Here is a 13,850-nt window from a genome sequence, read left to right on the forward strand (position 1 = left end):
ACAATGTGTTTGTAAAATAAAAACAACTATATTTATGTCACATATGGGCCCGTTCACATATATGGACAAAATTCCTATGAAAATAGTAATGGACAGTTAAAAACTGAAGAAGAAAACAAAATCATTACATAAATTGTATGTGCAGAGACTCCTTTCATATATAGATTTCCCTTTAGTGTTTGAAAGTTTGAAAATTTTTTCTTCTAACCTTAAAATGACAACTTTTGCCATTTCATAAGAGAATGCATAAACCACTTTCCTCTTGAGGATATAAGAGGAGGTGTTTAAGGTTTGTTTGGATGTGTATCAGCAGTTTTTAATCCCCATAAGCTCCTACTATACCTGCAAGCACACACATGAACACAGTGGACGCCCCGGTTTTGTTGGGTGACTGAAGCCACGCCAGTGAATCACAACCAGAGATGACCATGAATCAGGAACGTCCTCTGAGACCGTGTCTGACATGTCCATGTATGTCTATTGATTTCTTGCTGTTCTCATTCTGATAAGGAAACAATGGTTGAGTTATTTTAGTGCAATCAGAGTAAAAAAGTAACAGAGTCAAGCTTCACTTCCGCACTTGAGGTTTTGTGATTCAGTCAACCCATGATTATGTTAACAATTGAAAAGGGCAGTACAAAATATTCATTAAAAACCTGTTAACTGGTCATTTGTTATACTTTCAAATATTGCAAAAACATATATATATACAGTATATATATACATATATATATATATATATACATTTACATTTATGGTGGATGTATATTTATAAGTAAATACTTAGTAAAATAAGTTTTTGTGGTGTAAATGTATGAAGGACCATTCTCAAAATCCCTGCATCAACTATCACAATTATTTAAATTTCATTAAATAGTTATTTTATATGAAAAAATTAATGAAAAAAAACACCTCCACCAAAATAAGATCACAAAATGCTTGTAATAGGAAATTCCTGAATACCACAGCTGAAAGCTTAATAACTAATGTACATTCAAGCGAAAAGTTTTTTTTTAAGTTAAGTTTTTAGTTTTTCAAGCGAAAAGCAACATTTTTGCTCTTTGTGGTGCGTATAAATTTAAATATTGAGAAATATTGCGGCTAAATAAAAGTGTGTGACAGAAATCACAGGAATATCTTGGCAAGAAGGAAGAGATTTGTGTTAAAGGAAGCTGGTAATTCTGTAATTACGTCTTGTCTGTCAGTTTAATGGTTTACTCACAGAAACCTGTGGCTGATGACTTCACCTGTTGCTCAAACCCTCACAGTTCGAAGAGTATATAAGCCTCCATCAAACCTTTGCCAATCAGAAGTGCAAGAGTGTAAGCAGCAGCCCACAACATGAGGATTCACCGTCAGCTGTGTTTTCTCGCAAGCCTGCTGCTTGTTATTCACGCTGGACCGATTTCACAACCATCTGACAAAGATGAAACCACTGCAGAGGTGTGTTTTTTTGTTTTAATATAATACTTGTTTGTGTGTGTGTCTTTGCTCATCATTTCTTCCATGTTTTTTTTTTTTTTTATCCTATAGCATTACCTGAAGAGCTTTTACAACCTAACAGATGAAACAGATCAAAGAATTGTTGACCAAAGAGAATCCAGTCAACTGACTGAGAAGATGAAAGAGATGCAAAAGTTTTTTGGGTTTAAGGAGACTGGAAAGCTGAATAGAGAAACAATGGAGATGATGAAGAAGCCCCGCTGTGGAGTTCCAGATGTTGCTAAGTACTCCACATTCGAAGGCAACCCCAAATGGCAGACCAACAAGCTCACCTACAGGTGTGTATAATAACAGTTCACTTGGTACGACTTACAAAAGATCGAAAGAGGCAAATACAGACTATGAGGCTTTTACAGAATCGTGAACTACACCCCTCACATGTCAAAAGCTGAAGTGGACGACTCCATGGAGAAAGCCCTGCAGGTCTGGGCCAAAGTCACTCCAGTGAAATTCACACGTATCTACAGCGGCGCAGCTGACATCATGATCTCCTTTGGTACAAGATGTAAGTTGGGTTTATATTTTGTTTAATTCTTTTCAGTTTAATTCAATGTGACTGATGATAAATGCAGACCAATTAGTCATGTAATGTCATTAAAATACGATTACTCAGTGAAATAATTTTTGCAGTTAGTGCTGTGGTTAAATCCAAGTATCACAGCACATGTTCCTAATCTGTTATCTGTAGGCCACATTTGTTATGCTGTTCATAAAATAGCACTGGTTTATCTTAAAGAAAATAATAGTGAAGTTTGAAATCAGTCTTTTTCTGGAAAAAGGAAACCAAGAGTGCTAGTGTGAGGGGATGCTTGCTTTGCACTTGTAAAATAATTTATTTGATACCCATGTGTTTCAGATATTGTAGCCTACACTTATTTAAAGAATCCAAATGATCTTGAATTTAGCGTTTCAAATAGTTAAATAGATTAAAAGTCACGATTTAGCAGTCATAATCCAAGATAGATGCATCTGAGTCAGATCAGTCATTACCAGCCTAATTACAAAATTTATTTGCATGTCTTAACTAAAGCCAAGGCTAGGTTCTGTGATTTATAATCATTTTTACATCATTTTAATACTGTCTATTAAACTAGAAGACCTCGTTGGATACATTTGGCTAAAACACTAAAAACTCTTTCTAACAGATCATGGGGATGCTTACCCGTTTGATGGCCCACAAGGCATTTTGGCTCATGCTTACGCTCCCTCTCCTGGACTCGGTGGAGATGCACATTTTGATGGTGATGAGTTTTTCACTTTACGTTCATCAAAAGGTGAGTTTTGCTAAGTGGAGCCTAGTTTTCAGAAGTTCTTCATTATAGTAGTGCAATAAACTCATTAATACACATTGTAACTTAGGCACCACTCATGTTTGATTTATATTTATACCTAAACCCTGCTGCTTAACTTCCCCACAGGATTTGTCCTGTTCTTGGTGGCTGCCCATGAGTTTGGTCACTCTTTGGGCCTTGCTCATTCCAGCATTCGTGGGGCTCTGATGTTCCCCACATACAGCTTTACTGATCCGGATCGTTTCTCTCTACCCTACGATGATATCAGAGGGATTCAGTCGCTCTATGGTAAGCGTATGATCTTAAAGAGCACGTCTACAATCTTTAAGTTGAAAATATTCAATCCTTTGTTTAATATCTGGTGTTTCCTTCAGGCCCAAACAGAGATAGTATCCCCATCCAACCTGATCCAGAAGTACCAACAGCTCCTAACGCTTGTGACCCTAATCTGATCATGGATGCAGTTACAACTCTAAGGGGTGAAACAATGTTTTTCAAGGACAGGTAATACAAATAAAAATCCAAGTATTTTCTATAGACCCAAAATATTTCAATGAAATGACTTCATGTCTCTCGCTGCAGCTTTTTCTGGCGTAGTTCTCCAAGCAGAAGTGTGACGCAACTTCAAATCAAGCGTTTCTGGCTCAACGCTCCTGATAATATAGATGCTGCATACGAGGATCCAGTGCGAGATAAACTTTTCTTTTTCAAAGGTATCTTCTCAGACAATCTGGGAATGCTGAAACCACAATCACACATGCAATCTCTATATTTGTGCTAAGAAATAGTCTGTCTTTGTTTACAGGTAGACAAGTCTGGGCTTTTAATGGCATCACTCTTGAGTCCGGCTATCCCAAGACTCTCAGCAGCTTTGGTGTGTCATCACTGGTGAGAAAAATTTGTGCTGCCGTCCATGACACATCCTCAGGAAAAACACTGCTCTTCGTTGAAAAAGTTTACTACAGGTGGGTCAAGTGCTGCATCATAAACAAAAGCCATTTAAATGAGCTCTGAAAAGCTGTTTTAAGGTTAAATCCCCCCTTTTTTGGAAGCTATGATGAGAGGGCAAAGAAGATGGACAGAGGGTATCCCCAACTAGTGGAAAGTGGATTTCCAGGGATGACTGGAGAGGTTACAGCAGCCCACATAGCCAACGGTAGGGATTCTAATCTCTTTTTCTACAAGCATTAATGTGCAATAATTATACTTCATAAAACTGAATGTTTTTTTTTTTCTTACAGGTTTTATTTATCTCTACAGTGGGACAAATGTGTTTGAGTTCGGATTATACAGTAAGAAGTACTTCCGTGTGCTGAAGAACAGTTTTTTCTTGACCTGCTAGTTGAGCTTCCTTGAAAGAAGAAGCGGATGTAAATTTAGAAGGTTATTTTACAACTACTGCATTTATTTTTAAATGCATGTACATATTTAAACAAATTAATTGTTCAATTAATTTCTTCTTTCTGCTGTTTGTCACTGGACTTCTAATATAACTTAAAGAATGCATTTTTACACAATCAATTTTATGTTGTTGTTGTTTTTTTTCAAATAAACTAAAGTGCCTATTTTAACTTAAAAGCATGTGAGTGTCTTCATTTTGTAAGAAGGATTGATTTTGGTGTGGACTTTAAACATTTTAAAAGACCTGATTTACAGGGCAGACCTATATAACTATTATATTAATTTCAATATTAGCATTGTAAAATATCAAACCATCTACTGTAAACTCTCAATAAGTAAACCTCTATAGAAGCTTTATAGAAGGTTAGACTTTTTGTGAAAGCATGTTGACACTTGCGGTTGATACAGTATAATGAGCCTTCTCATCATGTGTTTATACTTTAGAGCTTGGCCATGTAGACGTACCATGAAGAATGTTGCAATTTCTGTTCATATTTAATGCCGTTGTTATGCATGCACATTCTCTTTTGGGTGGGTGTGTGGGTATGTTTGACCAGAAAGAAGGTAAATCCAAAGAACGGGCAGGGAATCAAAAAACTAAAATCAGTCTCCCACTTCCACCCCCGCTAAAACAGCTGCTGATTAGAAATGATAAAACACTGGACAAGCCCCTTTTAGACCATATGGTCTTATAAAAGTCACAAACAGAGACAGTGGAGTTCAATTTAACTTCCCTGAAGAGGAGTATAAGACTGAAGTATGGAGCACTTAACACTTGGACACTTCTGGTGTTTTTGGCTCTTTGCGACGGCGCTCCCACGACAGCATCACCAGAAGACCATCAAATAGCAGAGGTAATATGTATGTATGTAATTGAAACCTTTATTCAGCAAGCACACACTAAAATGCATCAAAAGTAAAAATAAAAAGATTTATAATGTTATATAAGATTTCTATTTTAAATAAATCCTCTTGATTTCTCTTTATCAAAGAAACCTGAAAAAATCATGGTTTACACAACGATTAATAATTCAGCACTGATAATAATGGAAATTAATTTTAATATAATAATATGTCACAAAATTACTGCTTTAGAGTTTTTATTTTTTTTAAATGCATCCTTGGTGAGCATAAAATAGTTATTTAAAAAACATAAACAAATGTAATTATTCCATATTTGTTTCCTTTTAGATCATGGAGATTTTTACCCATTTGATGGGCCTAATGGGGTTCTGTCCCATGCCAACGCACCCGGTCCAGAAACACACACTTTGATGAGGATGAGAGGTGGACATTAGTTTGCTCTTCAAAGGTAGTCTTATTTCCTAAAGTGTCTTTGGTGGTGTATTACAAGGCTTTAGTAAATGCAGTTGTGTGGTCTTCCACATACAGCTCAGTAGGTAGAACTATTCCAAAATCATAACCAAATTTGGGTTTCCCACATATGTGAGAAAGATAGATGCAGCTATATATGTAAAATCAACTGGGCAAGCTTTTTTTTTTTTAATTTTGAAACCAAATACTGAAGGTATAAACACAACATAATTTTTCAAAATATATGCATACTTTTATTTTGGATGTGATTAATCGTGATTAAGCGTTTGACAGCACTAATACACAAACACACACACACACACACACACACACACACACACACACATATATATATATATATATATATATAGAGAGAGAGAGAGAGAGAGAGAGAGAGAGAGAGAGAGAGAGAGAGAGAGAGAGAGAGAGAGAGAATTTAAGTTGTAACTCATCTTCTAATATAATAAATAAAAATAAATAGGAAACTGTGGATGCTTTTTTTGTAAGCTGAACAAGACCCTTTCATATAAAAACTAGTGGTGTTGCTGTTAATATAATGTATTAACTCGTTCAAAAATACTTTAGTGAGTGTGAATGCAATGCAAAAGTGACAATAAAAGCATAAAGTCAAAAATGTCTGCAGTCCCAGGCCCAATCCTTTAATATTTTGTCTTAACAAAAAAATAAGCAGTGAATGTTGTTTTATGTTATTAATATCTGAATTTTATCTGACAAATAAAAATGAGAGAGGACTGTTTGTCACTACCACTACATTAAAAAAAGAAAAACATTATACAATTTTTAAAAAGTCACATTTAGTTCAGTTAAATTGAATACATTCAAGAAAACTTTCTTTACCAAAAATATAATAGGCTAGCTAAATATAAGTGAAAGAAAGATAACCGCGTAAGCTTTATAAAACCAACACTGAGACAAATATGGCATTTTTGGTATAACTAGCCCCCCAAAAAAACGTATACTACATATTTAGCACTTATATTTGTATTATATAGGCTATTACATTTTAGCACTCACTATTCTAATTCCATTCTTGTCATAGCACTTATATATCATTGCTCTTTTGTTGTTTTTTGATTGCTTCCACTGTCCTCATTTGTAAGTCGCTTTGGATAAAAGCGTCTGCTAAATGACTAAATGTAATGTACATATACTACATTACCTATAATGCTCTGGGCGACGTCATGGGACGCAGACACACCTCTTACTGTGATTGGCTGCTCACTGTAAGCGTTCATCACTACACTCTCGGAGAGCTGAAGGTGAAATTTGCTCGTTTGTGTCTGCAGTTTTCCATCGCGATTATGACTTCCTGTGCTCTTTACAGTACACGCACACACATGTGCAGACATCTGGTGAGTTTGAACTAAATCAATATCGAGAGCCGATATTGACTATGCCACGAGACTTGCGGAGCTAGCAGCAGTTTGATTGCAGGCCTGTTTCATTATTTACCTTTTAAACAGTGCACCTCACTTCTTAAAAAGTAACGCTAGATGTTCAAAATTAAGGCATTCATATAAATTCTTCAACCATTTCATTATGTCAGCAAAATAGTTTTTGAATCTGCCTTTGCAGGCACATAAATATCTGAGCAGGACCTACAGCACACGACCTTCTCTAAATGTGAGTAAAATATTATGCTTTTTTATGAGAGCCAGAGCGGTTTCTGTCAGGTATGTATTGAGTGAGTATTTCTTTCATCTCTGTCTGGACAGGAAGTCGTCATCGTCAGTGCAGTCAGGACTCCTATTGGGTCTTTCAGAGGAAGCCTTTCCACAGTCCCTGCCACTAAACTGGGCTCCATTGTTATTAAAGGAGCCATTGAAAAAGCAGGTAGAGAAATCGTGTTTTATCATATATTATATTTAAGTATGTTGTTTAACAATAAAACAGTTTATTAAAAAAAAATTATATATATATATATTTAATTGTATAATATTGTGATTGTTTTAATATTATTAATATTTTTACATTTACACCATATTTCAAAAGTTTTGGGTCAGTATATTTCATTTTTGATAGAAAAAGATACTTTTATTTAGCAATAATGCATTAAATTTAGCCAAAGTGACATTAAAACACTTATAATGTTAGAGAACAATTCTGATTCTTCTCTGTAATAATAAGAAATGTATCATGCGCACCAAATCAGCATATTAAAATGAATTCTGAAGGATCATGTGCTTTGCCATCATAGGAATAACTATATTTATTAATAGAATATATTAGATTTAATATCATATTAAAAGAGAAAACATTTAATTGTAATTCTATTTCACAGTATTACTGTTTTTAAAGTATTTTATATCAAATAAATGCAGCTTTCATGAGCAGTAGATATTATTCAGAAACCATTCAAAAGATATAAAATAAATTGTATAAAATAAAAATTTAAGCTATAATAAAACCTAAGCACCACATTTATTTAAACCAGAAAGGTGTGTTATTTGTTTCTACAACAAATGCAACATAGTTTGATATTTTGTATTCCAATGAAATGCTATTAATAAGTGTATGTTATTATTTTTAAGACTTATTTGGATGATAAAATGTGTCATCTACAGGAATTCCTGTTGACGAGGTGAAAGAAGTTTATATCGGCAATGTGTTGCAGGCAGGAGAAGGACAAGCACCAACCAGACAGGCTCTTCTGGGTGCAGGTGAGTCATGTATCACACAAATAAACAAACATAACAAAAAAAATGCACCTTTTATTTATGAATTTACAATGCAACTTCTCCAAGAAATTTTTTTTTTTGTGATTTTCCTCATGTAGGTCTCCCTTTCTCCACTCCGGCAACTACCATCAATAAAGTATGTGCTTCTGGGATGAAGTCCATCATGATGGCCGCTCAGAGTCTCATGTGTGGGCATCAGGTAATGTGGTAGACAGGAGATTCAGAAAGTGTTTTGTGTGAAAGTGAGAGCATTTAGCGTCCTCCTATTACAGCAAATCTACATGATGTCTTCCAGGATGTTATGGTTGCTGGTGGAATGGAAAGCATGTCTCAGGTTCCTTATGTGATGGCCAGAGAAGCGCCCCCTTATGGTGGAGTGAAGATGGAGGATCTGATTGTTAAGGACGGGTTGACGGACGTCTACAACAAGTTCCACATGGTACAGCTATTTTGAACCAGTAAAACCCATTGCATTGTATTTGCATAATAGTTAAGCCTGAAAATAACTGTTGAGTCAATCTAGGAAGTGAGTGTGGAAACATTGGACCGCAAATGTACTGTACGTAAACACTGGAGAGGCCATGATTGTGTAAAACACCTCCATACTTCCCCATTTTTAGGGCTGCTGTGCTGAAAATACAGCCAAGAATAGCGGTATCTCCAGGGAGGAGCAGGACGCATTTGCTATTAACTCATACAGCCGCAGCAAAGCAGCATGGGAGTCTGGCGTACTGGCTAAGGAAGTGGTTCCCGTAAGCATCCCTCAGAAAGGTTGGTTTCACTGGTAGCTCTTAAGTTCCATATCATTCCTTTTTATGAGCTAAAATATTTAATAACACAATTCATAAATATGAGACATAATTGCAATAAAATAAGCTTTCTCACCGCATAGGAAAACCAGACATTGTTGTGAAGGAAGATGAAGAATATAAGAAGGTTGACTTCAGCAAAGTCCCCAAACTGAAGGCTGTGTTCCAGAAAGAGAACGGTACAAGATTGTCATAAACCCCAGTGTTAACATAGTGGACTTCAAATTTTAAAAGGACAAAAAAAAAATCTGTGTAATCGCAAATAATATATATTTTTTTTTACTATAAAATACATTTAAAAGCTTTGTTTTGATAATTTTATTCACTTATTTTGATGTGTTGACTAACATTTAAGCAAATGTAGGCTACTTGATTATGATTTAACTGTAGCTTTTTTCAATATTACATTGAAAGTTAATAGATTGTAAATGTTTTTCATCACAGCTTCATCAGTACACGTGTAATTACAAATATATTTATATTATGACATAAAGGTTTTAGCGGAATATATTTTAGTTTACCAAAATTGCGTGTTAGTACCTTCAACAGTACACTTTAACCATATTTCAAAGACAATAAAATTAGCACTGAGCTAATTGCATTTATTATATATAATACATTTTCATGTAATTGCAAAAAAAAAAAAAAATGCAATTAAGTGTCTGAAAACATATTTACTGTTCACTTAGGTTTTTATTTTGAAGTATATTATGTTGTTTTTAAAAGTATGCTATAAAGTACTTAAGTACTAAGTGAGGATATTGAAAAAGTGTTTTCAATTCAAAAGACGAGCGAAACGTTTGTTTTTACAGGCACAGTGACGGCAGCCAATGCTAGTACGCTGAACGATGGCGCGGCGGCTCTCGTGCTCATGACAGCAGATGCGGCAAAGAGGCTCAACATCACACCACTTGCAAAGATCATTGGTGAGGCAATTCACTCATCTTAAATTAAATTTATTTTTATGATGTATTTTGTTCATTTGAACAGATACTGCAGTGGTTGACTGTTTACGTAGGAATGTTTAATTTTTTTAATCCCCAATTTTATTTTGCGCATGTTTCATTAAGTTGTGTTTATTACAGTTTAAATAAAGTATCACAAGCATGTGATCATATGTTTTTATTGAACAAATCTGTTGAAATATATAATTTAGTATAAACAATAGAGCTGACGTATGTTACGCATTGTAACAAATGCCTGCAGAGGGCACCAACGGCCTGACGATCGTTTTTACACTTTACTGCACAAATCCTTCTTTAATATTGACCAAACATAATTTAATTCAATTGTCCACTTAATCTTTAATATTTGGACATGTCTTTATGACAGAAAAGCTACAGCCACTGTATTTTCTTGAATACCTGGACATCAAAATGTGTAAACTTTGATTTGGAAATCGGTATGAACAGTCAGCTTATTGCGAAAGATACTGATATATTCTCCTGTGTTTGCGTAGGTTTATAAATTATTTACTTTACAAGTCTGATGCAATGTTGCATGTTACATTCTGAGATGAAAGTAACAATGAACCCAAATTCACAATATGCAGAGATGGAGTTTGAGATGCTCCACACATGTAAATGTTAACAGTTTGTGTGGAGCAGCATTTACTGTGAAGTGAGCCGCTCTGACATGCATGTGTGTGACCTACTTGCATGTAAATAATCAGCGCATATATTTATTTAATTGAATCTTAGCATTTGTAAATTCACAATAGCATTATGGTTTATTATGATTTTAATTATGCAGCCTTGGAGAACGGTCTAATAATGTGTTTCATGGATTCTCCTCTGTTGTTTTCGCCACTTCCGGTATTTTGCAGATATCACAATTGCAAAATGCAATCAATGGTTTTTTAAATTGCCTCTTCAAATTGAATTGAGAAATCATTGCAGCCCTAATAAATATATTGCAGATATGCTCACTGAATATAAACATAACAGAGCACTCAGATCATTAGGATCGAGTCAGTTAGAAATACCAAGGGTTCACACAAAACAAGGGGAGTCCTCCTTTAATTACTATGCCGCCCGCAGTTGGAATCAGCTTCCAGAAGAGATCAGATGTGCTAAAACACTGGTCACATTTAAATCTAGACTTAAAACTCATCTGTTTAGCTGTGCATTTATTGAATGAGCACTGTGCAATGTCCGAACTGATTGCAATATATATTTTCACTGTTTTTTTTTTTATTTAATTTTATGTAAAATCATTTTCTTACTGTTTTAAATTCATTTTAAATAAGTACAGTTTTAATAATTGTAAAAGTTTTAAAATTGCTTGTTTTATTCTTGTTATTATTTTACTTTCTTTTATGTAAAGCACTTTGAATTACCATTGTGTACGAAATGTGCTATATAAATAAACTTGCCTTGCCTTGCCTTGCCTAGATTCAGATCTAGATCACCATTTTATCCTAATTCACAGCTTTTGCTGATGCTGCTGTGGCCCCCATTGATTTCCCTATCGCCCCAGCCTTCGCTGTCCCAAAGGTTAGCTGATGTTTATTGCTAATCTAATGTGTTTTTGAAGTCCTTCAGGGTAGTAACATCTGTTTCGCACAGGTCCTGAAGGCAGCCGGTGTAAAGAAAGAGGACATTGCCATGTGGGAGATCAATGAGGCCTTCAGTGTCGTGGTGCTGGCCAACATCAAGATGTTAGACATTGACCCCAACAAAGTCAATATCAACGGAGGAGCAGTTTCCCTCGGACATCCAATTGGGTAAATATATGCAACGTGCTTCTCATGCATCACTGTTCACTATATTGACATACTGTAATTAGATTTGCATAATAATTAATGTGTCGGTTTTATGGTTTCTAGAATGTCAGGGGCGAGAATCGTAGGACACATGGTACACAATCTGAAATCTGGGCAGTACGGACTGGCGGGAATCTGCAACGGAGGAGGCGGCGCCTCTTCTATTCTGATCCAGAAATATTAGGACTTGCACTTTAATCCACAGAATGTGTGTAGGATTTGGTCCTTGAGTCAGATATATTTTCATCATTAATGTGAGGTCAGTCCTGTTTTTCAATTCAAATAGGAAACAAAGTTGTCAATGTTCATACAATACAAACTTGTAGTATTTTTTCTGTGCACTCTTATGCACATTTTGTTATGTGGTGTCATTCTCAAAATAATGTTTTAATAAAAGAGTTTAGAATGTTAAAATCTGTATTTGCAATAAAATAGAATATTCCTTGTTTTTGTTGATGATTATATTCAGAAATAATGCATTTCACCTGAATGAACACCAGATGGCGTGTGTGCTTTGAGCTCTGTTTGCTGATTGGCTAATGGACGCTTTTCACAGACTATAATGAATCAATAATAAAAAATAAATAAATCAAATGTTCTGTTATAATATTTTGTCCTGACATTAAATGACCAAAAAAAACAAAACAAAAAAGCTCCAAAGGGGTTTCATTCTTCTTACTTTGTTTATCAATCTCTCTAAACACAATAGAAGTGTTTTGTTTTTGTTTTTTTAAGCAAATGGGAAAAAAAAGTTATATTTGCTTTGGTATATATATATATACATATATATTTATATATATATATATATATACATGTGTGTATATATATATATATATATATATATATACAGGTGCTTCTCAATAAATTGGAATGTCGAGGAAAGTTTTATTTTTTTATTTTTTATTTAGTTCAGTAATTCAATTCAAATTGTGAAACTCCTGTATAAAATAGATTCAATACACACAGACTGAAGTAGTTTAAGTCTTTGGTTCTTTTAATTGTGATGATTTGGGCTCGCATTTAACAAAAACCCACCAATTCACTATCTCAACAGGTTTCCTTGACAGAGGTCTTCAGCTCATCTTCATTGTTTGGTCTCTTGTTTCTTTTCTTCCTCTTGACAATAGCCCATAGATTCTCTATGGGGTTCAGGTCTGATGCGTTTGCTGGCCAGTCAAGCACACCAACACCATGGTCAATCAACCAAATTTTGGTGCTTTTGGCAGTGTGGGCAGGTGCCAAATCCTGCTGGAAAATGAAATCAACATCTTCAAAAAGCTGGTCCACAGAAGAAAGCATGAAGTTCTCCAAAATTTCTTGGTAATCGGGTGCTGTGACTTTGGTTTTCAAAAAACACAATGGACCAACACCAGCAGATGACATTGCACCCCAAATCATCACCGACTATGGAAACTTAACACTGGACTTCAAGCAACTTGAGCTATGAGCTTCTCCACCTTTCCTCCAGACTCTAGGACCTTGGTTTCCAAATGAAATACAAGACTTGCTCTCATCTGAAAAAAGGACTTTGGACCAATGGCAACAGTCCAGTTCTTATTTTCCTTAGCCCAGGTTAGATGCCTCTGACATTGTCTGTGGTTCAGGAGTGGCTTAACAAGAGGAATATGACAACTGTAGCCAAATTCCTTGACAATTCTGTGTGTGGTGGCTCTTGATGCCTTGATCCCAGCCTCAGTCCATTCCTTGTGAAGTTCTAAAACATTTTTGAATCCAGTTTGCTTGACAATCCTCATAAGGCTGCGGTTTTCTCATTTGGTTGTGCATGTTTTTCTTCCACACTTTTTCGTTCCACTCAACTTTCTGTTAACATGCTTGGATACAGCACTCTATGAACAGCCAGCTTATTGGCAATTAATTTTTGTGACTTACACTCCTTGTGAAGGGTGTCAATGATTGTCAGAGACCATTTTGAAGGCTCAGGAAACCTTTGCAGGTGTTTTGAGTTGATTAGCTGATTGGGATGTCATTATATTCTAATGTGGAGATTGTGATTTGGTGGGTTTTTATTAAATGCGAGACAAATCATCACAATTAAAAGAAGCAAAGG

The 13,850-nt window shown here is 35.2% G+C and overlaps 2 protein-coding genes across 2 annotated transcripts; both read left to right on the plus strand.

Annotated features, from left to right (window-relative positions):
* The first annotated feature begins 1,315 nt into the window (after window positions 1-1,315).
* Window positions 1,316-4,361, plus strand: LOC132127362 (collagenase 3-like). Its single transcript, XM_059539196.1, has 10 exons — window positions 1,316-1,443; window positions 1,534-1,781; window positions 1,860-2,008; window positions 2,649-2,777; window positions 2,922-3,083; window positions 3,170-3,299; window positions 3,378-3,508; window positions 3,601-3,760; window positions 3,848-3,951; window positions 4,037-4,361. Exons 1-10 carry the CDS (start codon window positions 1,342-1,344, stop codon window positions 4,135-4,137), a joined length of 1,416 nt encoding a protein of 471 aa, XP_059395179.1. The 5' UTR covers window positions 1,316-1,341; the 3' UTR covers window positions 4,138-4,361.
* A 2,365-nt stretch (window positions 4,362-6,726) lies between these two features.
* On the plus strand, window positions 6,727-12,376 carry LOC132127836 (acetyl-CoA acetyltransferase, mitochondrial-like). The gene is made up of 12 exons (XM_059539992.1): window positions 6,727-6,883; window positions 7,107-7,154; window positions 7,247-7,364; window positions 8,096-8,191; window positions 8,308-8,408; window positions 8,505-8,648; window positions 8,830-8,980; window positions 9,102-9,197; window positions 9,831-9,944; window positions 11,449-11,513; window positions 11,586-11,743; window positions 11,846-12,376. The coding sequence occupies exons 1-12, from the start codon at window positions 6,833-6,835 to the stop codon at window positions 11,964-11,966; spliced, it is 1,263 nt and encodes a 420-aa protein (XP_059395975.1). The 5' UTR covers window positions 6,727-6,832; the 3' UTR covers window positions 11,967-12,376.
* The last annotated feature ends 1,474 nt before the right edge of the window (window positions 12,377-13,850 follow it).

Source organism: Carassius carassius, chromosome 45 (assembly GCF_963082965.1).
Source record: "Carassius carassius chromosome 45, fCarCar2.1, whole genome shotgun sequence".
Taxonomy (NCBI): domain Eukaryota; kingdom Metazoa; phylum Chordata; class Actinopteri; order Cypriniformes; family Cyprinidae; genus Carassius; species Carassius carassius.